Source organism: Geotrypetes seraphini, chromosome 8 (assembly GCF_902459505.1).
Source record: "Geotrypetes seraphini chromosome 8, aGeoSer1.1, whole genome shotgun sequence".
Taxonomy (NCBI): domain Eukaryota; kingdom Metazoa; phylum Chordata; class Amphibia; order Gymnophiona; family Dermophiidae; genus Geotrypetes; species Geotrypetes seraphini.
In genome coordinates this window covers 189,776,276-189,798,963 of record NC_047091.1, presented here as the reverse complement: position 1 = coordinate 189,798,963, position 22,688 = coordinate 189,776,276, and the positions used below count along the sequence as shown (strand labels likewise).

The 22,688-nt window shown below is 48.3% G+C and overlaps 2 protein-coding genes across 7 annotated transcripts in view; one reads left to right on the top strand and one right to left on the bottom strand.

Moving 5' to 3' along the window:
• Positions 1 to 20,943, bottom strand: part of SUDS3 (SDS3 homolog, SIN3A corepressor complex component) — a 213,278-nt gene extending 192,335 nt beyond the window's left edge. For 2 of the 4 annotated variants that reach the window (XM_033957289.1, XM_033957287.1), the window contains exons 1-2: positions 20,437 to 20,941; positions 292 to 361 (exon numbers count right to left, since the gene is read on the bottom strand). In XM_033957289.1, the coding sequence (XP_033813180.1) occupies positions 292 to 361; positions 20,437 to 20,557 (191 nt within the window). In that variant the 5' untranslated portion in view covers positions 20,558 to 20,941. Of the gene's footprint in view, positions 1 to 291; positions 425 to 20,436 lie in introns of all 4 variants that reach the window. The other 2 variants (XM_033957288.1, XM_033957290.1) reach the window with 2 other exon arrangements.
• A 736-nt stretch (positions 20,944 to 21,679) lies between these two features.
• TAOK3 (TAO kinase 3) overlaps positions 21,680 to 22,688 on the top strand; it is a 236,064-nt gene continuing 235,055 nt past the window's right edge. Inside the window, exons 1-2 of one of the 3 annotated variants that reach the window (XM_033957283.1) lie at positions 21,680 to 21,848; positions 22,080 to 22,199. The gene's annotated coding sequence lies outside the window, so the exon portion shown is untranslated. Of the gene's footprint in view, positions 22,345 to 22,688 lie in introns of all 3 variants that reach the window. The other 2 variants (XM_033957280.1, XM_033957282.1) reach the window with 2 other exon arrangements.

Here is a 22,688-nt window from a genome sequence, read left to right as displayed (position 1 = left end):
ACTGTTACAACCACAGACTCATTTCAACAAGCGTCTGACAGCCCTTTTTTGTTTTATGAATTTTGGAGAGAAGGCAATGCGATTTCTGACTGTATATTAAAAAGCCACAAGCACAAACATTCATGCAAGGAGTCAACTAAAGAATTCTTCATTAGATAAGATTTTTTTTTCAGATATCTTTACAGTCTGGTCTGGTTTTCTACTTAAGAACTGCCCACTCTCTATTATGCACAGACATAGACAATGAAGTGTTGCCAGTCACAGATTCAAAGACAGCACTGATATACTTACTGTTCTTTCATTTCTACGTAATCCTCATCATCTTGCTTTGCGAGATCTGTTTCACTTGCATCCTCTGTATCTGAAGAAAAGAAGTTTAAAGAGACCATCTAGCAGAAACACAAAATCTTCCACCACAGCTCACCTTATTGATAAACGAAATAACAGAAGAATAAATAAATTAACTCTGATCAAAGGCATGCAAAGATACTACTCATATGAAGAGAAAACAAATGCAAAACAGAGCTCAATCAACAACTAAATGAATGGTAGTGCTCTAGGAAAAGACATGATGTTACACAATAGCACAGAAAATGTACAGCAGTAGTGATATAAATCAAAAGCCGGGGTTCCCAAATAGCACAGTTACTTACCGTAACAGGTGTTATCCAGGGACAGCAGGCAGATATTCTTAACGTATGGGTGATGTCACCGACGGAGCCCCGGTACGGACTTTTTAACTAGAAAGTTCTAGTTGGCCGCACCGCGCATGCGCGAGTGCCTTCCCGCCCGACGGACTTAAGATAAGCCAGCTAAGATAAGCCAGCTAAGAAGCCAACCCAGGGAGGAGGGTGGGACGTAAGAATATCTGCCTGCTGTCCCTGGATAACACCTGTTACGGTAAGTAACTGTGCTTTATCCCAGGACAAGCAGGCAGCATATTCTTAACGTATGGGTGACCTCCAAGCTAACAGAGAGGGAGGGGGGATGGTTGGCCATTAGGAAAATAAATTGTGTAACACAGATTGGCCGAAGTGTCCATCCCGTCTGGAGAAGGCATCCAGACAGTAGTGAGTAGTGAACGTGTGAACTGAGGACCAAGTGGCAGCCTTGCAGATTTCCTCGATGGGCGTGGAACGGAGGAAAGCCACAGAAGCAGCCATAGCTCTGACCCTGTGGGCCGTGACAGCACCTTCCAGTGAGAGACCGGCCTGAGCATAACAGAACGCAATGCAGGCAGCAAGCCAGTTGGAAAGCGTCCGTTTAGAGACAGGACGACCTAGGCGGTTAGGGTCGAAGGACAAAAAGAGCTGAGGGAACGAGCGATGGGCCCTGGTACGGTCAAGGTAGTATGCAAGGGCACGCTTACAGTCCAGCATGTGCAACGCCTGTTCCCCAGGATGAGAATGGGGTTTAGGGAAAAAGACAGGCAACACAATGGACTGGTTGAGGTGAAATGCCGAGACCACCTTGGGAAGGAATTTAGGATGGGTACGCAGAACCACCTTGTCATGGTGAAAAACAGTGAAAGGTGGATCGGAGACCAGTGCATGCAGCTCACTAACCCTCCTGGCAGAGGTGATGGCAATGAGGAAAAGCACCTTCCAGGTAAGAAATGTGAGCGAAGTTGTGGCAAGAGGCTCAAAAGGAGGCTTCATGAGGGCAGATAAAACCACATTCAGATCCCAGACGACTGGAGGAGGCTTCAGAGGTGGTTTGACATTGAAGAGACCTCTCATGAACCGGGAAACCAGTGGGTGAGCCGTGAGAGGTTTTCCGAGGATAGGCTCATGAAACGCAGTGATGGCACTGAGGTGGACTCTGATTGAGGTAGACTTGAGGCCAGCGTCGGACAGAGAGAGCAAATAGTCCAGTACAGTTTCCACCGCCAAAGAGGTGGGATCGTGGTGATGCAGGAGACACCAAGAGGAGAACCTGGTCCACTTCTGATGGTAACATTGGAGGGTGGCCGGTTTCCTGGAGGCATCCAAAATACGATGGACGGGCTGAGACAGATTGTGTGGAGAGGTCAGCCCGAGAGAAACCAAGCTGTCAGGTGGAGCGAGGACAGATTTGGATGCAGTAAAGACTGATGCTGCTGTGTAAGTAGCGTAGGAAACACAGGAAGAGAAATGGGCTCCCTGGAGCTGAGCTGGAACAGGAGGGAGAACCAGTGTTGGCGAGGCCACCGAGGGGCGATGAGAATCATGGTGGCTTTGTCCCTGCAGAGTTTGAATAACGTCCGCAACATCAGCGGCAGTGGAGGAAAGGCATAGAGGAACCGATCCGTCCAGTTGAGAAGGAATGCATCCGGGGCCAGACGATGAGGAGAGAAGAGTCTGGAGCAGAACTGGGGTAGCTATGGTTGTGAGGAGCTGCAAAGAGGTCCACCTGAGGAGTGCCCCACTGAGCAAAGATGGAGCGGAGTGTGGGAGGATCCAGAGTCCACTCGTGAGGTTGAAGGATGCGACTGAGATTGTCGGCCAGGGAGTTCTGTTCACCCTGGATATAGACAGCCTTGAGGAAGAGACTGTGAGCCGTGGCCCAGGTCCAGATGCGGATGGCCTCCTGACAGAGGAGGGGAGATCCGGTGCTGCCTTGCTTGTTTATGTAGTACATGGCGACTTGGCTGTCTGTGCACAGGAGAAGAACCTGAGGGTAGAGAAGGTGCTGGAAGGCCTTGAGGGCATAGAACATGGCCCTGAGTTCCAGGAAATTGATGTGATGTTGACGCTCCTGAGGGTCCAGAGCCCATGTGAGCTCCCCATGCATAGGGGGAGGCATCTGTGGTTATGATCATGGAGTGAGGGGGTGGATGAAAGAGCAGACCCCTGGAAAGATTGGAGGAGTTCAACCACCATTGAAGAGATTGCTGAAGAGACGATGTCACAGAGATGGGATGAGAAAGAGGATCCGTGGTCTGTGACCATTGGTTGGCTAGAGTCCATTGAGGTGTCCTGAGGTGGAGTCGCGCCAGAGGAAGCACATGGACCGTCGAGGCCATGTGGCCCAGGAGGACCATCATCTGCCGAGCTGGGATGGAATGATGAAGGAGCACCTGACGACAGAGGTGGAGCAGGGTCCGTTGTCGGTCGGAGGAGAGAAACGCCCTCATCAGAGTGGTGTCGAGAACTGCACCAATGAACTGAAGTCGCTGCGTGGGAAGGAGGTGCGACTTGGGGTAGTTGATCTCGAACCCCAGGAGATGGAGGAAAGAGATGGTGTGTTGAGTGGCTTGTAGCACAAGAGGAGATGTAGGTGCTTTCACCAACCAATCGTCCAAGTAGGGGAACACCTGGAGGTTGTGAGACCTGAGGAAGGCCACCACCACAATAAGGCACTTGGTGATGATGATGAGGCCAAAAGGTAGCACTTTGTACTGATAGTGATGGTGCTGTATCTGAAACCATAGGTAGCGACGTGAAGTCGGATTGATTGGGATGTGAGTGTAGGCCTCTTTGAGGTCTAGGGAACATAGCCAGTCGTGTTGAGAGAGAAGAGGGTAAAGCGTGGCAAGGGAGAGCATTCTGAATTTTTCCTTGACCAGACACTTGTTGAGGTCCCGGAGATCGAGGATGGGACGGAGGTCTCCTGTCTTCTTGGGAACCAGGAAGTAGCAGGAGTAGAATCCCTGACCCCTTTGGTCTGAGGGTACCTCTTCGATGGCATTGAGAAGGAGGGATTGGACCTCCCTCAGGAGGAGGAGGGATTGGGAGGAGTGAGAAGCAGACTCTATGGGAGGATTGTCTGGTGGAAGAGTCTGGAAGTTGAGAGAGTAGCCGTGGCGAATGATGTTGAGGACCCATTGGTCGGATGTGACGACCTCCCAACGGCTGAGGAAGAGTTGGAGGCGTCCGCCGATAGGCTGAGGAAGAGGCAGTGATGGTGGGAGACTGGCTATGCCCTGGAGAAAGGAGTCAAAAGGGTTGAGATGGTTTTGACGGAGGGAGAGGCTTGGCAGGCTGATGAGACTGGGAACGAGCCTGAGGTTGGTGCTGGTGACGGGGACGGCGAGGCTGCTGTTGAGGCGGGTTGAGAGGTCTGGCCGAGAACCTGCGTTGGTAAGAGGACTGCTGTCTGTAGGGGCGAGCAAGCGGAGTCTTCTTTTTGGGTTTGACCAGAGTGTCCCACCTAGTCTCGTGTGCTGAGAGTTTCTGGGTGGTTGAGTCCAGGGATTCCCCGAAGAGTTCGTCACCAAGACAAGGTGCATTAGCCAGGCGGTCTTGGTGGTTAATGTCGAGGTCAGAAACTCTCAGCCAGGCCAGACGCCGCATGGCAACAGCCATGGCAGATGCTCTAGAGGTCAGCTCAAATGAGTCATAAATGGAGCGTACCATGAATTTCCGAAGTTGGAGCAGACTAGAAATTTGTTGTTGGAAAAGAGGGACCTTACGTTCAGGAATGTATTTTTGTAAGGAGGAGAGTTGTTGCACCAGATGCTTCATATAGAAGGAGAAGTGAAAGGTGTAATTATTTGCCCTGTTGGCCAGCATGGCATTCTGGAAAAGGCGCTTGCCAAATTTATCCATTGTTTTGCCCTCTCTGCCAGGAGGGGTGGAGGCATAGACACTGGAGCCCTGAGTTTTCTTTAAGGTGGACTCCACCAGGAGAGATTCATGGGGCAATTGAGGCTTGTCAAACCCCGGGATTGGAATGACCCGGTACAAGCTATCCAGTTTGCGAGGGGCCCCGGGGACAGTGAGGGGGTTCTCCCAGTTTTTATAAAAAGTTTCCCGTAGGATGTCGTGGATGGGTAACTTAAGGAATTCCTTGGGAGGTTGCTCAAAGTCCAGGGCATCGAGGAAAGCCTGGGACTTTTTAGAGTCGGACTCTAAAGGAATGGAAAGAGCAGCCGACATCTCCCTGAGGAACTTGGTAAAAGAGGACTGTTCAGGCTTTGAACCGGTGTCAATCGTTGAGGGTTTCTCGTCCGTCGAGGAAGCGTCTTCCTCGGTACCGTGTGGGGATTCTTCCCATAAGTCAGGGTCCCTGATGTCGGGGTGTGCACGGCGGGTCATCGGTGTGGAAGGCTCGGCATGGCGGGTCTTAGAGAGAGACTTGCCGGAGCATACCGAGGCGGTACCGGGAGAGGAAGACCGGTGCCGTTCCTGGTACCGGGAAGGGTCGGCATCAGAACGGGCCTGTACCGCAGGTTGGGAACGGTGTGGTTCAGCCGAGAGCACCGGCATGGATGTGTTAAGCGGTACCGAGGGGGTCGACACCGATGGAATCGTGCGAGGCTCGGACCGGTCCTGCACCGGAAGGTGTGAGGCCAGCAGTGCCGGCAACAGTTGTTGGAGTTGTTGCTGCAGCTGCTCCTGTAATTGGGTCTGGAGTATGGCCGCGATGCGGTCGTCCAGGGGAGGCACCGGTACCGCTTTTTTCTTTTTCGGTCCCATAGGTGCCGCTCTATGCTCCGGCGATGAGGAGGCCGATGACGAGGCACTCACCAATATCGGAGCGGAGCGTTTGCGGGGTCAGTGCGGTGCCGGAAGGACCGGTGTCGCAACCGTGGCAGGAGGGCGCTCAAGGGAAGTGGAAGGCTTCTTAGCCAGCTTACCTGGGGCCAGCGACCCCGAAGAAGGATCTGGCGTCGTCGAAGTAGTTGGTGCCGACTTTTGAGATGCCGTCGACGTTGCGGCAGGTTCCATGGCAGATCCGGTGCCGAAGAGAATATTTTGCTGGATCTGCCTATTTTTCAATGTGCGCTTTTTAAGTGTCGCACAGCGGGTGCAGGTGTCAGCCCGATGCTCCGGACCCAAGCACTGCAGGCACCAATTGTGCGGGTCGGTGAGAGAGATCGGGCGTGCACACCGCTGGCACTTCTTAAAGCCCGGTTGAGGGGGCATGAAGGGAAACACGGCCTCCGCAAAATTGAAGCCGGAGGCCTGTATGATGGCAACAGGCCCCGCCGGGGCCGGGCCTAAAAAAAATAAGAAAACTGGACGAGATTTTTTTTTTTTTAGAAACAAAAGCAAAGGAAAAAAACTAAAGAACAAGAAAAAATACACGAGCGGGAAGGCAGAAAATAGTTTTTCAACGGCCGTTGAAAACACATGCGTCTTCTTCGCTCCGCAGAAACAAAGAAACTGGGGACCACGCACTCCTCCGTCGGGTGGGAAGGCACTCGCGCATGCGCGGTGCGGCCAACTAGAACTTTCTAGTTAAAAAGTCCGTACCGGGGCTCCGTCGGTGATGTCACCCATACGTTAAGAATATGCTGCCTGCTTGTCCTGGGATAATGCGGATTATGACCCTAATAGAACCCTATATACTGTTGAAAGAGTCACAAGAAACAAGGTTCACAGACCACTGTAATTTGCAACCTGTAGCAGCGGCCGCCAGTCAGTACAAGATCTACAAGCCTGTGTACACTTCCTTTTTCCTGTTCTAAAGACCAGAAATAGGACAGAGCAAAGCATACATTCTCTCTGACCTTGCACTCAATACTGCTGCAGCTTTACCATTTTGGTTTAATGTAGGATGAATTATATCTACTGAGGTGAAAAGGCTTTGCTGCAGCACAGCTCCCAAACCCCAATTTCTCCTACTGATTAGCCAAAGGGAATAAATGAAATCATTTAGAAACTGATGCGTGTTTACTCAGGTTCCCTTTGTCTAATCAGAAACCATTTAGTGGGACATAAGCAATATGGGATATTGAAAGGGGGGCAAAAAATTTCAAATCACCGTAGGTGAGAGTGGATTGGCACTAATGAAAGATTAGGTTCTTACCTGGAAAATCTTCTTTCAATTAATCTACTGTAGAGTCCATACGTGTAGTGATTTATCCCTTCCCACAAACTGGCTTACAAAGAATGCTTACAGCTTTGAGCAACTGTCCTAAAGAGGTGGAGCCCAGTCCACACTTAAGTTTAGTAGTCTAAAGTAAAATCGAGCTCCACTGAAACAAAAGAGAAAGAAAGAGGATGGGAATAGGAGACTCCCACAAGAATAAGCAATTCTGGTCTGCTTTACAACTTAGAAAACAAGAATTAGAAGAATAGATCATAACAGAAATGCACTGTGTGCAACTGGCACTAACAGTAAGGGAGTCAGAGGCTGAGGAATACACTTACAGTATACTTACCGGGTTTCTTGGCGTTAAGCCATCTGGCAGACAGGAGAACTCCAGCCCTGGAACACAGAAATAGCCAAGGCAGAAAGAAGGCATTACAGGAAAGACAGAGGGCTGGCTATATGGAATCCATAGTAGATTAACTGAAAGAAGATTATCCAGGTAAGAATCTAATCTTTCACTCAGTTACATCTTCTTCAGATTCCGTATGTGTGGTGATGTACCCAAGCAGAAAAGCAACAACGAAGGACACCAGATGGTGCTCAATCCTTTTTAATTTATAACACTCGACACGATCGTGTTTCTGCCCAAGAAAGCCTGCCTCAGGAGTCTTGCTATTAAGTCAGCTTCCGACATGGTGTTTTTCAAGAGAACTCATTGCAATTATTGAGCATATGGATCAATATACATTTTCTATCATGACTTAACAGCAAGACTCCTGAGGCAGGCCTTCTTGGGACGAAACACAATCGTGTCGAGTCTGCTATAAAATAAAAAGGATTGAGCACCATCTGGTCTCTATTGTTGCTTTTGTGCTTCTCACTGATGTGAAGGCTGTTTCTCCTGTTTGTTTTCTGATGTACCAAAGCAGTCCATCTAGCAAGGGACAGAAGAGTCTGCCCACAAGACCAAGGACCCAAAAGTGGCATCCTTGCCCGAGTCGCTACATCCACTATGAAAAATCTGAAAAAGGTATGAAGAGTAGACCAAGTAGCTGCCCAACAGATCTCTGCAGGAGGAAATGCCCATGTCTCCGCCAAGGAAGAGGTGACGCCCCTGGACAAGTGCACCATGAGAGAGACTGGTGGCTGCTTCAAACAGGCAATGTATGTTGAAGAGATTGCCATCTAACAATACCCCATAGAGTTCCTATGAGCGTCGGGAGCAGCATGGGCCATTCAGCACAGCTCTGTGCACTAAAACCACTAGCACAGTTTAGTAGAAGAGGGGGATAGGAATTAAGTTCCACTGAAAAACATTGCTGAAAGAATCTTGGTGAAGCAAGCAGAGGGCGAATGAATTCCCACATCAAATTCCTGTGCCGGCCAAAAAATTAAACCAGCGACCGTCTAATTTTTGGGCCGGGACAGGAATTTGATGTGGGAGTTCATTCGCTCTCTGCTTGCTTCACCAAGATTCTTTCAGCAATGTTTTTCAGTGGGACTTAATTCCTATGTCTCAGCTCCTGATGAAATTTTAGAAACGGAGCTCTGTCGAGCCATGACAGGAACCCTCTGTGACTCAGATAAGTTTGCCTTTGGTGGATATTATTTGCAATTTTTATATCTGACTAGATGTACAGGGCAGGAATTATTGAGGTTTATTAACCTGGTACTGGTTGAAGTGACTTAGCACTGGTCACCCATAAGTTTCCTTCCTGGGGCTTCAAAAGTATTAGTATTTATTATTTAACTTTTTGGCCCGTACTGATTTGTCCTTTATTAATAATAATTTTTTGGTTATTGCCATGTTTGTTCTGAGAGGGGATTTGAAGTCCTTGCCAAATTTTTGTTTTGCACATAAGGATAAGACATCTGAGAGGACCTGTGATTATGAGTCAGAAAGCGAGAGGCCATCCATCTGCACCTTTAGAGAAACCACAGCAAGGCCTTTCTCCAGCCCGGCCTGATGGAAAGCCAGAATGTCTGAAATTGGAGCCAGACACAGCTCCATCTTGTCAATAGCATACCATCGCTGAAAAGCCCATCAGGCCTTTGTATAGGCTGCCAGGATAGACGGCTTCTTAGCCCGAAGCAGCTTGACAATAGCTACGTTGGAATACTTTAAATAAAGCAAAGTCTAAATCTTTTTCTTCAAGGAGATCTACTAAACAACCTTCTTCACAACACCTTCTGGTCCTGGGCAGCCTCTGAAAGAGTGACAAAAATGTGCTAGAGGCCTTGAATTGATTCAGTGGAACTTCATCATAATTCTGCCCAATTATTCTAGATCCATTGGAACTTGCCTTCACTATACCATCAACGTTGGTCTCTCACATCAAATGCAATTCCCCCCCCAAAAAAAAAACAACAAAAAAACAATCACCTCCTTTAGTTGGTCACGACACACATTCCATCTCAAGTTTCTTGATTTCTAGCAGTATTTATGGAAACATCAATCGCTCCTCCTAAACTTACTTGCTCCACTTCATCACTGACGCTGAAACCGTGGATTGAAGACAAAGTTTTATTTTATTTTTCTTTCCAGCTTATGATTTATCTTTAATCTTATCTATTGTTTTGCCTTTTGTCTTTGTTTTGTTCTATTTCTATCATTTAAATTTCTCCAGAATTCTACTGTTCAACGGCTCCCCCTTCTGCTTCTATTCCTTTCTCTCCTCTCTTCTACCTTCCAAAGTATTTAGATCAATGCTGTCTTGTTAAAATGTTTATTTTATTTTTATTTTTCCTCTAACTCTACTTTTCATTTCTCTATTACCCTCCAGGTACTTTAGTTAGATTGTGAGCCTTTGGGACAGTAAGGGAATTTTTCAAGTACCTTTCTTATTTCTAATCTTAATGTATATTTTCTGTAAACCGCTTAGAACCTAACGGATGTAGCGGTATATAAGAAATAAATTACATTACATTACATTTATACTTCATATTCCTATCAGATTGAATGCCCTGCACAAGAGCAACCATTCCCCCAGGTCCAGGAACCGTAGACTTAAAAAGTCAGCCCAAACATTTTCCACTCCAGCCATGTGGAACACTGAGTTTGACGTTGGACTTCCACCCACCAAAAGAGCATCTGAGCTTCCAGATGCAAGGGGGTACTACTTGTGCCCCACTGACTGTTCACGTACGCCACTACCATGGCGTTGTCGGAGAACACTGACAGCTTTTCACTTTAGGATGCATTCTAGAGCATGCAGAGATAAACAAATGGCTCCAAGCTCAAGACGATTTATGGACCACTTCTTTCAATAGGGAGTCCATGGGCCGTGAATCGACTGACCCCCGCAATGAGCCCCTCAGCCAAAGAGGCTAGCATTGTTTGTGAGAGTTATCGATGAGATCTGAAGAGGCATGTCCTTAAAAAAAGGGCGTATTCTGAAGCCATCAGCGGAAGCTAAATCTCGCAGTCCTGGCCCAAGGGAGCTATAGCTGAAAAGGATGTTTCTGCAGAGACCACTGGGACAGAAGAGAGAGTCCTTTAGAGGTTGAATATGGGCCCTGGCCTAGGAAAAACCTCCAGCGTGGCTGCCTTGGTGCCTAGCACCTGAAGGTTTTTCCAAGCAGTCGAAGATTGCATTTCCAAAAGAGACCAGATCTGGCTCTGGAGCTTCCATTTGCGTGGCTCTGGAAGAAATACTTGGGTCGCAAGCCACGTCGAAGAGAATGCCCAGATACTCCAGATGTCTCTTCCTGAAATTGACAATCCAGCCCAAATGCTGGAGCTGGTCCACTACTTGATGCACCACCAGCTCACACTCCTGTCTGGATGGGAACCCGATTAGCCAGTAAGGGATCCCCATGAGCCGGAGTTGAGTTACCACCACAGTCTGAACAAGAAAGCCACAAACTGGAAATACTGTTTAAGTACATGGAACTGCAGATATTTTCTGTGGTCTGAGAAGATGGGAATATGTAGATATGCTTCAATGAAGTCTAGAACATAAGAACATAAGAAGTTGCCTCCGCTGAGGCAGACCAGAGGTCCATCTTGCCCAGCGGTCCGCTCCTGCGGCGGCCCATCAGGCCTAATTGCCTGAACAGTGTCCCTGTCTAATTTTGTAACTGCCTCTAAACCTCTAAACCTATCCCTATATCCTACCTCTAATCCTATCCTTATAACCTACCTCTACTCCTATCTGTACCCCTCAATCCCTTTGTCCTCCAGGTACCTATCCAATCCTTCTTTGAAGCCTTGTAGTGTGCTCCTGCTTATCACATCCTCCGGTAGCGCATTCCATGTATCCACCACCCTCTGGGTGACAAAGAACTTCCTTGCGTTTGTTCTAAACCTACCCCCTTTCAATTTCTCTGAGTGCCCCCTTGTGCTTGTGGTTCCCCATAATTTAAAAATCTGTCCCTGTCTATTCTTTCTATGCCCTTCATGATCTTGAAGGTTTCTATCATGTCTCCTCTAAGTCTCCGCTTCTCCAGGGAGAAAAGCCCCAGCTTTTTCAGTCTGTCAGTATATGAGAGGTCCTCCATACCCTTTATTAGCTTAGTTGCTCTTCTCTGGACTCTCTCAAGTACCGCCATGTCCTTCTTGAGGTACGGTGACCAGTACTGGACACAGTACTCCAGGTGCGGGCGCACCATTGCACGATACAGTGGCAGGATGACTTCCTTCGTCCTGGTCGTGATACCCTTCTTAATGATTCCCAACATTCTGTTCGCCTTCCTTGAAGCTGTGGCGCACTGCGCCGACGCCTTCAATGATGTGTCTACCAACACTCCCAGGTCTCTTTCAAGGTTACTCACCCCTAGCGGTGAACCCCCCATTTTGTAAGTGAACATCGGGTTCTTTTTCCCTACGTGCATGACCTTGCATTTCCCTATGTTGAAGCTCATTTGCCACTTTTTGACCCACTCCTCCAGCGCTGTCAGATCCTTTTGGAGATCTTTGCAGTCCTCAGTGTTATCAACCCTGCTGTATAGTTTGGTGTCATCCGCAAATTTAATAACCTCACATTTTGTTCCTGCCTCCAGGTCGTTAATAAATATATTGAACAGGAGTGGTCCCAGCACCGACCCCTGCAGAACTCCGCTCGTGACCCATTGCCAGTCTGAGTAATGGCCCTTTATTCCAACCCTTTGTTTCCTGTCCTCCAGCCAGTTTTTGATCCATTGGTGGACCTCCCCTTGCACCCCGTGGTTCCATAGCTTCCTTAGCAGTCTTTCGTGTGGTACCTTGTCGAAGGCTTTTTGGAAGTCAAGGTAAATGATGTCTATAGATTCCCCTTTATCCACCTGGCTGTTTACCCCCTCAAAGAAGTATAGTAAGTTTGTGAGGCATGACCTGCCCTTGCAGAAGCCATGCTGGCTCGGCTTTAGCTGCCCAGTGTTTTCGATGTGTTCCCAGATGCTGTCTTTAATCAGTGCTTCCATCATCTTTCCCGGGACCGAGGTTAAGCTCACCGGCCTGTAGTTTCCTGGGTCTCCCCTTGAGCCTTTCTTGAAGATGGGCGTGACATTTGCTATTTTCCAGTCTTCCGGAATCTCTCCAGTTTTTAAGGATAGGTTGCATATTTGTCGAAGTGGCTCAGCTATTTCGTTCCTTAGTTCCTTGAGTACCCTTGGGTGGTTGCCGTCCGGACCTGGCGATTTGTCGCTCTTTAGCCTGTCTATCTGCCTGAGGACATCCGCCTTGCTCACCTCTAGTTGGACCAGATTTTCATCCTGGTCTCCTTTTACGATCTCCTCGGGTTCCGGAATGTTGGTTGTGTCCTCCTTCGTGAAAACTGAAGTGAAGAACTCGTTTAACCTGTCAGCTATCTCCTTTTCCTCTTTTACCACTCCCTTTCTGTCTCCATCATCCAAGGATCCCACTTCTTCCCTTGCAGGTTGCTTCCCCTTGACGTACCTGAAGAATGATTTGAAGTTTGTTGCTTCCCCTGCCAGTCTCTCTTCATATTCTCTTTTTGCTTTCCTAACCACTCGGTGACACTCCTTTTGGTGTTTTTTGTGCTCCTTTCGGTTGCCCTCCGATTGGTCCTTTTTCCATTTTTTGAATGATGCCTTCTTGTCACTTATTGCCTTTTTCACTGCATTTGTTATCCACACTGGGTTTTTTGTTCTATTTTTATTGCACCCTTTCCTGAACTTGGGGATGCACAGGTTTTGTGCTTCGTGCACCGTGGCCTTGAGTAAGGTCCAGGCTTTTTCTACGGATTCCATCTTCCTTGTGGTGTCCTTGAGTTTCTTTCCCACCATTTTCCTCATGGCATCATAATTCCCTTTTTTGAAGTTCAGTGCTGTCGTTGTAGTTCTTTTCACCTTGGATGATCCAATTTCTAGCCTGTACTGGATCGTGTTGTGGTCGCTGTTTCCTAGTTGGGCTAGTACCGCCACCTCCTTAGCGGGTCCCCCTAGTCCGGTGAAGATTAGGTCAAGAGTGGCATCTCCCCGTGTTGGTTCCGTGACCAGCTGTTCCATGAAACAGTCCCTCGTGACCTCCAGGAATTTGGTCTCCCTCATGCAGTTTGAGTGCCCGATACTCCAGTCTATTCCCGGGTAGTTGAAGTCCCCCATCACCACCACACTTCCAATTTTGCATACCTGCCCCAGTTCAGCCTCCAGATCTTGGTCGATTTCTTCCGTTTGTTTCGGTGGGCGATAGTACAGACCCAATTTTATGTCTGCTCCAGATCCTCCTGGAGACACAGCCGCAATGATCAAGCAAGCTGTCTCCATGTGGAAACGTGGGATCCTCAGAAACAATTTCACTGCCTTGAGATCCAAAATGGGCCTCCAGTCCTCTGTGTCCTTCTTTGACATGATGAAGTATCTGGAGTATCTGCCTGAGCCCGAGTCTGGGACAGGTTCTAGGGCCCGAATGTCTAAAAGTCTCTGGAGAGTGGTTCGGACCCTGAGCTCCTTTCTCCAACTCTCCTGCCGGATGACCAACGAACAGATCCATGGGAAAGTGATAAAACTCAACTTTGTAACCCTCTTGGATTTTGATATCCAGCACCCATTGGTCTGAGGAGATTTTCTCCCACTCTCCCAGAAACAACCGCCCCCTAATACAAAGGAGAAAGGCCGGTAACTGGGTCTTTTTAGAGGAGGGGTTGAAGCAGGACCCAGTGGTCTACTGGAGCCTGGAGCTGCTAAAACGCTGCAGGTAACCTTGGACAGGCCTCTGTGCCAATGAACTCTGGTAATACTGTTGAGAGAGAAAGTACCTCTACTCCTGCCAGGCAACTGGCAAGGCCTGTTCTCTAGTAGCGACTTGGGGCAGTGATCGACCACACTGGCTATAAGATCATCAAGGCCCTTACCAAAAGCATCTGCCCTGAAAGAGCAGTCTGCTCAAGATAGCTTTGGACGCCAAGTTGCCTGCCCACTGCCAGATCCTAAGCATCCTGTGAGCCAAAACTGCATAAGCAGACACAGTACAGTTACTTACTGTAACAGGTGTTATCCAGAGAGAGCAGGCAGATATTCTCACATAAGGGTGACATCATCCATGGAGCCTGGTACAGACAGCATGAAAAGTGTACTGTCACTAAGTTTTTAGAAACTTCGCAACTGCCTTCTTGCCCGACGCTCGCTCATGGTACCTCAGTTCCATAAGCAAGTTAAGAAGCCAACCAGGGGAGGTGGGTGGGTTGTGAGAATATCTGCCTGCTGTCTCGGATAACACCTGTTACGTAAGTAATTATCTAATCTAATCCTAGGACAAGCAGGCATCATATTCTCAGATATGGGATTCCCTAGATCAGTGATCAGCAAACTGCGGCTTGCGAGCCACATACGGCTCTTTAGCCACTTGAATGCGGCTCATCTAGAGCAGGGGTACCCAACCTGCTTCCCTTCCCTTCTCACTGCCCTCCCCCAAGCCAAAGGGGAACAGGCTGCCACCACAGCCATCGGGGAATAGGCTGCCACTGCCACCATCGGGGAACAGGCGGCACTGAGTTCCGAGCTCTCCCTGCTTCCCTTTCCAGTAAAAAGGACGCTGAAGCGCATGGCCGACCAACTCTCGCCACTCGACATCAATTCTGACGTCGGAGATTTAGATAATTGAGCATTTTTTGACAACAAACAATTAAGGTTAAACTATGCAAACTTATGTGCAAGCTGAAATTTAAGAGTTGGAGGGAAAAAATAATATATTTTTTTACTATTTTATCTCCTCTAGCCTCTCTTCTGCTGTTTGCTTTAAAGAGGAGACAGCTGTTTCCCCGGGTAGGGGTTTCTTTGAATCAAGTCCAATTCTTCACTGAACTACAGATGTGTTTATCAGTATGTATATAGCACCAGCCATTTTAAGAAACAAGGAAAAGACTGAAGCAAATGATACCTGTCACTTTTTTCATCCTACTCGACATTAGCTTAGCCATTGTTGCAGTATAAGCATGGATTAATGAAAGAAAAGTCAACATGGTTTTAGTCCAGGGAAATCTGACCTCACCAATCTACTGCATTTCTTTGAAGGGGTGAATGAACATGTGAATAAAGCTGGCTCTTAACACTGAGGACCCAAAGGTGGAGTCCTCCCTTGCCACCACATTCACCCTGTAAAATTTGGAAACAGTATGTTGAGTGGACCAAATCTCCTCGGAGACCACCTGAGCTTCTGCCCATGATGAAGTCATGCATCTAGTCAAATGCTCCTTTATGTTTTTACCTTTATTGTACTACCAATGGGAAAACCCCACCTAGGAACCTTGAACTAAGGACTAAAGAGGGGAATAGGGAACATAATTATGCAGGGGCTAGCTGTCTCCTGGAGTAAAACTGGATTATCCTTTTTTGCAGAGACTGTTTAGTGAGGTCAGTCTGGCAGCCCACATCTGTCCCTCTAAGGCTTGGGAGACTTGATCTTAAACCTTGGTCAGGTAAGAATACAGAGTTAAGTTACTAATTCTGTAGACCCTAATTGGGAAAGGGATGAAAGCTGCAGCAGTGAAATTGGCGAGCGCTATCTTTCTATCTGTATCACAAGATATTTCACTCACCCAGGGTTTTATCATAGTATTCAGCACCTAGGCACACAAGATCACAGTAATTGGGAACTATGTTGCCACTTGCCAATAGAAATACTAAGAGTTCAGTAATTTAAACATACTGAAAGGAAAGATAAAGGAAACCAGATAGTTGGAAGATATTGGCACCTAAATCATAAATTTAAACTCATTTCTCTTTATGACATAGTACATGAGAGGTTGGAGTTGGATATAAATGAAGTGTCTTCAATAAGACCTTCTCCCCAGATAGGCGGTATATAAAATCCTAATAAAACTTGAATTCTGTAAAGGTCTTCCAAATTCAGGATTGGGTATTCTTATATATTATAGTTAAGAAGCCATTAATCAAGTAATGTTAATTGACATTAATTTAAACTTACATGCGGTCTACCAACATGCTATTCTATAATGCTGCACATCCAATCCAAAAGAGGGCACAGTCAAGTCAAGCATTCCAACAATGTCAGTGTACTACAGAATACTGGTGTTATGCATCTGACTTACTTCTGCTAATACCTAGTGTAAACCTTGGCATGCAAGTCTTTGTGCTCAAAGTTGAGTGCAGAAATTCCCACTGAGCACCATTCTGTAAGGAGTCCTCAGCCTAGAGGGTCCTTATAGAATAGCGCTTAGGCAGCTGGAAAAATCCAACGTAACGTCCCGATGGACTGGAAGACAGCTAACGTCATCCCACTCCACAAGAAAGGCTCCAAGATGGAGATGGCAAATTACAGACCAGTGAGTCTCACATCGATAGTGAGCAAACTAATGGAAACCCTAATCAAACACCAATTGGATAGAATCATGGACGAGGAGAAACTAAGGGATCCCCGCCAGCATGGATTTACTAAGGGGAGATCCTGCCAATCCAACCTGATCAGCTTCTTTGACTGGGTAACGAGGAAGCTGGATGCTGGTGAGTCCCTGGACATTGTCTACCTAGATTTCAGCAAAGCATTTGATAGCGTACCACTCCGCAGGTTGCTAAGCAAGATGAGTTCTTTAGGTCTGGGCGACACATTGACAAATTGGGTTGGGAACTGGCTTGGAGGTAGGCTTCAGAGGGTAGTGGTGAATGGCACCCCCTCCGAAATGTCAGAGGTGATAAGTGGAGTGCCACAGGGCTCCGTCCTGGGCCCGATCTTGTTCAACATCTACATAGGAGACTTGACAGAAGGGCTCCGAGGAAGAATAACTTTATTCGCCGATGATGCCAAGCTAAGCAATGTAGTGAACAAGAGCACAACAGACAATAATTCAATGGCAGATGACATGATGCATGACCTACTTCTACTGGAGCACTGGTCTAGGTCCTGGCAGCTCAGTTTCAATGCCAAAAAATGCAAAGTCATGCACCTGGGAAGCCGAAATCCACGCAAACTTTACACCCTAAATGGCGAGATCTTGACAAAAACTGAAGCAGAAAGAGACTTAGGAGTGATTGTCAGGGAAGACATGAAGTCTGCAAATCAAGTTGAGCAAGCTTCATCCAAAGCAAGGCAAATCATAGGTTGCATACGCAGGAGTTTCGTCAGCCGTAAACCGGAAGTCATTATGCCACTGTATAGATCCATGGTGAGACCGCACCTGGAGTACTGTGTACAATTTTGGAATCCACATTACCGCAAGGATGTACTGAGACTGGAATCGGTCCAGAGAATGGCCACCAGGATGGTCTCGGGACTCAAGGAGCTCCCGTACGAGGAGCGGTTAGGGAAGTTGCAGCTCTACTCACTCGAGGAACGTAGAGAGAGGGGAGATATGATCGAGACATTCAAGTACCTCACGGGTCGCATCGAAGTAGAAGAGGATATCTTCTTTTTCAAGGGTCCCGCGGCAACAAGGGGACATCAGTGGAAAATCAGGGGCGGGAAACTGCACGGTGACACTAGGAAGTTCTTCTTCACAGAAAGGGTGGTTGATCGCTGGAATAGTCTTCCACTTCAGGTTATTGAGGCCAGAAGCGTGCAAGATTTTAAGGCCAAATGGGACAAACATGTGGGATCTATCCGCAAAGATAGATAGGGAGGGTCATTGGAGTGGGCAGACTTGATGGGCCGTGGCCCTTATCTGCCGTCTATTTCTATGTTTCTATGTTTCTATGAATTTGCCCTTGTACTCCTCCACTGTGTAGAACAATAAACGTTGCATTCAATTTACCTCTATTATGGATACCGGTAATTTGATTTTTACTTGCAGTTATTTTGGGTTTGCTTGTTAAATACCAGAGTGTCTGAGAAATGGACTTGTGTTAAAACTGCTCTGATTTCCAATACTCTTCCACAACTATTAAACTAAGCTGAGTGGCAGGCAGGGCTGGCTCAAGGGAATGTGGCATCCTAAGCCAACTTTTGCCTTGGTGTCCGCCTACCTGCTCCTCTGCTGCCAGACCACGAAGCAGTGGTTCAGGGCTCTGGTGGAAAAGGGAGCCAAAACACATAGGAGTCCACTTTTCAAAATTATTGGGGGAGCTAAACCCAACGGAAACAACTGCTCACTGGATATAATCAAGGAGTTAGCTCGACATCTCTCCCTTTTAGAGGATGAAGGAAATTTGGTACCCCAGGCCATGTGCTGAACTGACCCTGGTGACAGGGAATGCCTTAGCGTTTCAGTGTTGAGATGGAAGGAGACTGCAGAGCCTAGCCTAGAAGACCAGCAGAACCTTTGGTACCTAGTATCAAGAGGTGGCTATGGGATCAAAGGGGATATTTTACTAGGGTTACCAAATGGCTCTAGAGAAAAAAAAAAAAGGAGGACAGACCAAGACGTCTGATTTTACTTGCAATGAAAACAACAGGAGGGAGGAGGGGCAGAGCTAGACATCCAGCTTTTACTTGCACCAAAAGCAATGGGGGTGAGGAGGGCAGATCGAGACACCCGGCTTTTACTTGCTCCAAAAGCAAGGGAGGAGGGGGGCGCAGTGAAACATCCAGTTTTTACCTGCACCAAAAGCAAAAGGGGGGGAGGGGCAGAACGAGATGTCAGGCTTTTACCTGCACCAAAAGCAAAGGGGGGGTGGCACAGTGAAACATCCAGCTTTTACTTGCACCAAAAGCAAAGGGGGGATTGAGGAGAGCAGAACGAGACACCTGGCTTTTACTTGCACCAAAAGCAAGGGGGGGTCGCAGTGAAACATACGGCTTTTAACTGAAAAGGGGGAGGGGGGGCAGAACAAGATGTCCGGCTTCTACTTGCACCAAAAGCAATGGGGGGGAGGGAGCAGAACAAGATGTCCAGCTTTTACTTGCACCAAAAGCAAGGGGGGGGGTGAGGAGGGCAGAACGAGACGTCCGGCTTTTACTTGCAAGAAAAGCAATAGGGTGAGGAGGGCGGAGTGAGGTGTCTGGCTTTTACTTGCACCAAAAGCAAGGGGGGGTTAGGGAGGCAGAGCGAGACGCCCGGCTTTTACTTGCTCCAAAAGCAAGGGGGAAGGGGGGGGGGGCGCAGTGAAACGTCCAGCTTTTACTTGCACCAAAAGCAAGGGGGGGCGCAGTGAAACATCCGGCTTTTACCTGCACTAAAAACAAAGGAAAAGGGAAGGGAGGCCAGAACGAGATGTCTGGCTTTTACTTGAACCAAAAGCAAAGGGGGGAGGGGGGGTGCAGTGAAACGTCCAGCTTTTACTTGCACCAAAGGCAAAGGGGGGGGAGGGGGCAGAACAAGATGTCCAGCTTTTACTTGCACCAAAAGCAAGGGGGGGTGAGGAGGGCAGAACAAGACGTCCAGCTTTTACTTGCAAGGAAAGCAACAGGGTGAGGGCGGAGTGAGATGTCTGGCTTTTACTTGAACCAAAAGCAAGGGAGGAGGGGAGCGCAGTGAAACGTCCAGCTTTTACCTGCACCAAAAGCAAAGGGGGAGGGGGTGAAGGAACATCCAGCTTTTACTTGCACCAAAAGCAAGGGGGGGTGAGGTGGCATAACAAGATGTCCAGCTTTTATTTGCACAAAAGCAGGGGGGGGTTAGGAGGGCAGAACAAGACATCCAGCTTTTACTTGCAAGGAAAGCAACGGGGTGAGGAGGGCGGAGTGAGATGTTTGGCTTTTACCTGCACCAAAAGCAAAGGGGGGAAGGGGGGTGCAATGAAACGTCCAACTTTTACTTTTCACCAAAAGCAAGGGGGGGTGAGGTGGCATAACAAGATGTCCAGCTTTTACTTGCACCAAAGGCAAAGGGGGGAGGAGGCAGAACAAGATGTCCAGCTTTTACTTGCACCAAAGGCAAAGGGGGGAGGGGGCAGAACAAGATGTCCAGCTTTTACTTGCAAGGAAAGCAACGGCGGAGTGAGATGTCTGGCTTTTACTTGCACCAAAGGCAAAGGGGGGAGGGGGCAGAACAAGATGTCCAGCTTTTACTTGCACCAAAGGCAAAGGGGGGAGGGGGCAGAACAAGATGTCCAGCTTTTACTTGCACCAAAGGCAAAGGGGGGAGGGGGCAGAACAAGATGTCCAGCTTTTACTTGCACCAAAGGCAAAGGGGGGAGGGGGCAGAACAAGATGTCCAGCTTTTATTTGCACCAAAAGCAGGGGGGGGTTAGGAGGGCAGAACAAGACGTCCAGCTTTTACTTGCAAGGAAAGCAACGGCGGAGTGACATGTCTGGCTTTTACTTGCACCCGTCCTCCTGTCTTTGGAGCCATCTGGTAGCCCCAGAGGCTCCTCCCTTTAAGGCGGGCTGAGCGCGAGGCTGGAGCAGCGCGCGAGGCGACCCACCTTCGTCGGAGTCGCGGCCCCGTAGGCTGCGCTCGTCCTCGTCGTCGGCGCTCTCGAGCTCCTCTTCGTCGTAGTAGTCGGCGGCGGCGGCGGCCGGGGAGAGGAGGGCGGCCGAGGTCATGGCGGCGTCGGGAGGGGGAGGCGGGCGACCGGGGCTGAGGCGGGGGGGCGCGGCCTCCAGCCCCCCTCCCTCCCCGGGGCGCGCGGTTAGAGCGAGCGCGGGCACTGCGGCGGGCAAAGGACGAGTCGGCTGCTGTTGCTGCAGCTGCAGCCAGAATTGCTCGCGCTCGCGCCGCTTCAACCGCCTCTCAGCAACGGGGCCCTTCCGCTCGAGCCACTTCCGGGAAAGGAGAGGGCTGCCCTCGGCGAACGCCTGACTGCGGGGGAGCGGCGCGGGTCTCGCTCTCGTCGGCCAGGGGGCTCCGGAGCTCTCTGGCGCTGAGGCATTCCCCCTTCCGGGCGGGGCCTCTTGCAACCAATCGCGCTTCCCGTTGACCTTCTGGGGCGGTGCCTGTGGCTTGCACGGGGACCCCAGTAGTATCTCCTCTGTCCCCCCATCCAAAGCAGCAATTACTTTTTTTTAAGGCTTAGTTTATTTCAACTAACCATAAACTACAATATAAACAAATAACAGTGAATTAGAATAGACATTTATTTATCTATCATTTATATCCTAAGTGGTTTTACATTCAGGTACTTTATCTGTCCTGGTGGGCTCAAACTTTATCTACTGTATCTGGGGCAATGGGGGATTAACTGACTTGCCCAGGGTCACAAAGAGCAGTGAGGGATTTGAACCCACCTCAGGGTGCTGAGACTGTAGCTATAACCACTGCACCACACACTCCCACCTGCAGGCCTACCCCCACAACCCCTCCTCTCGTCTTCCCTGACGAGCTCCAGCTGCATCTGGAGGGCCTGGAGCATGCGCAAATGTGTGTGATGCATGCTCGAAGGCCATCTAAGTGTGGCTGCGGCTTGTCGGGGCTTTCCAAAACCCAAACTGTCTGGTTTTGGAAAGTCCATCCGGGAACCCGGGCAGTCCTCTAAAAAGAGGACATGTCTGGGTTTACCTGGTTGTCTCGTAATCCTATGCATGTATGAGAGGGCATAGGATGAAGTTAAGAGATGATAGGCTCCGGAGCAATCTGAGGAAATACTGTTTTACGGAAAGGGTGGTAGATGCATGGAACAGTCTCTCAGAAGAGGTGGATTGAACCAGAGACTGTCTGAATTCAAAAGGGCTTGGGATAGGCACATGGGATCTCTGAGAGAGAAAAAGAGATAATGGTTGCTATGGATGGGCAGACTGGATGGGCCATTTGGCCTTTATCTGCCATCATGTTTCTATGCCATACCTTAGTGGGAATACTAGTAGGGACAGTTGGCCCTTTTGTCAGCTGGGAGCAGAGGTAAGCAGCAACAATCTTAAAATGACATGTTCAGCATTACATACAAGCCCGACTTAAGAACAACTTTAAAAACGTAACTCATTCTTAACGTGGGGACTGCCTGTATACTATATTTACATTGTCATACATAGGTTACATCTAAAACCTATATAGGTCCTAACATCTAAACCCTTATCTGAAATATGTTGAGTGGCATTTGCTTGACCTTGTTGTAATACTTTTGTATGGCAGAATCGGAGGCTGCTAGGAAGCTCGGAAAAGACCACAGTGAGCCATTCTGTTAATTGCGTGGTAAAATACTGCCACGGTAAACCAGCTGGAGCCAGTTTAGCAACCATCGTTAAAGGCACAGTAAGTTTTTAGAATCTGGCCCTCTCTCTTCATCAGGAAACATACAGGAAGCTTTGCACATGATAGCAACTCTATCATTAAGAGTCCAAGAACCATTTTTGAGAGCTACAGGGGAGCATAGAGATTAAGGCAGCCCCAGGAATTGGTGAGGCTGTTGAAAGTATCTTAGTCTGCTTTGGAGTTTGTCTGAGTGTGGAAGGAATGGATATTTTTGAAATATTTCCTGTAAATGTTCAATTTCATGAGAATGCTGAAAATTAAACTTACTTATAGTCTGTTTGGGTCAAGAACTTATCTGATACCTGCTGGTTCTCATGATTTATTGAGATTTCTAAATTAAAATTAGCGTTATATTTCAAAGGAAAAGTGATAAGAACTTTTAAAATGTGTTTCAGAGTTTAAACTGGATTTTTGTGACTCCTGTTGCTAAAGATTTGTAGTAAGTACTGGGGATGAATTGTAATCCCTTCACTGATTCAACTCAGATTG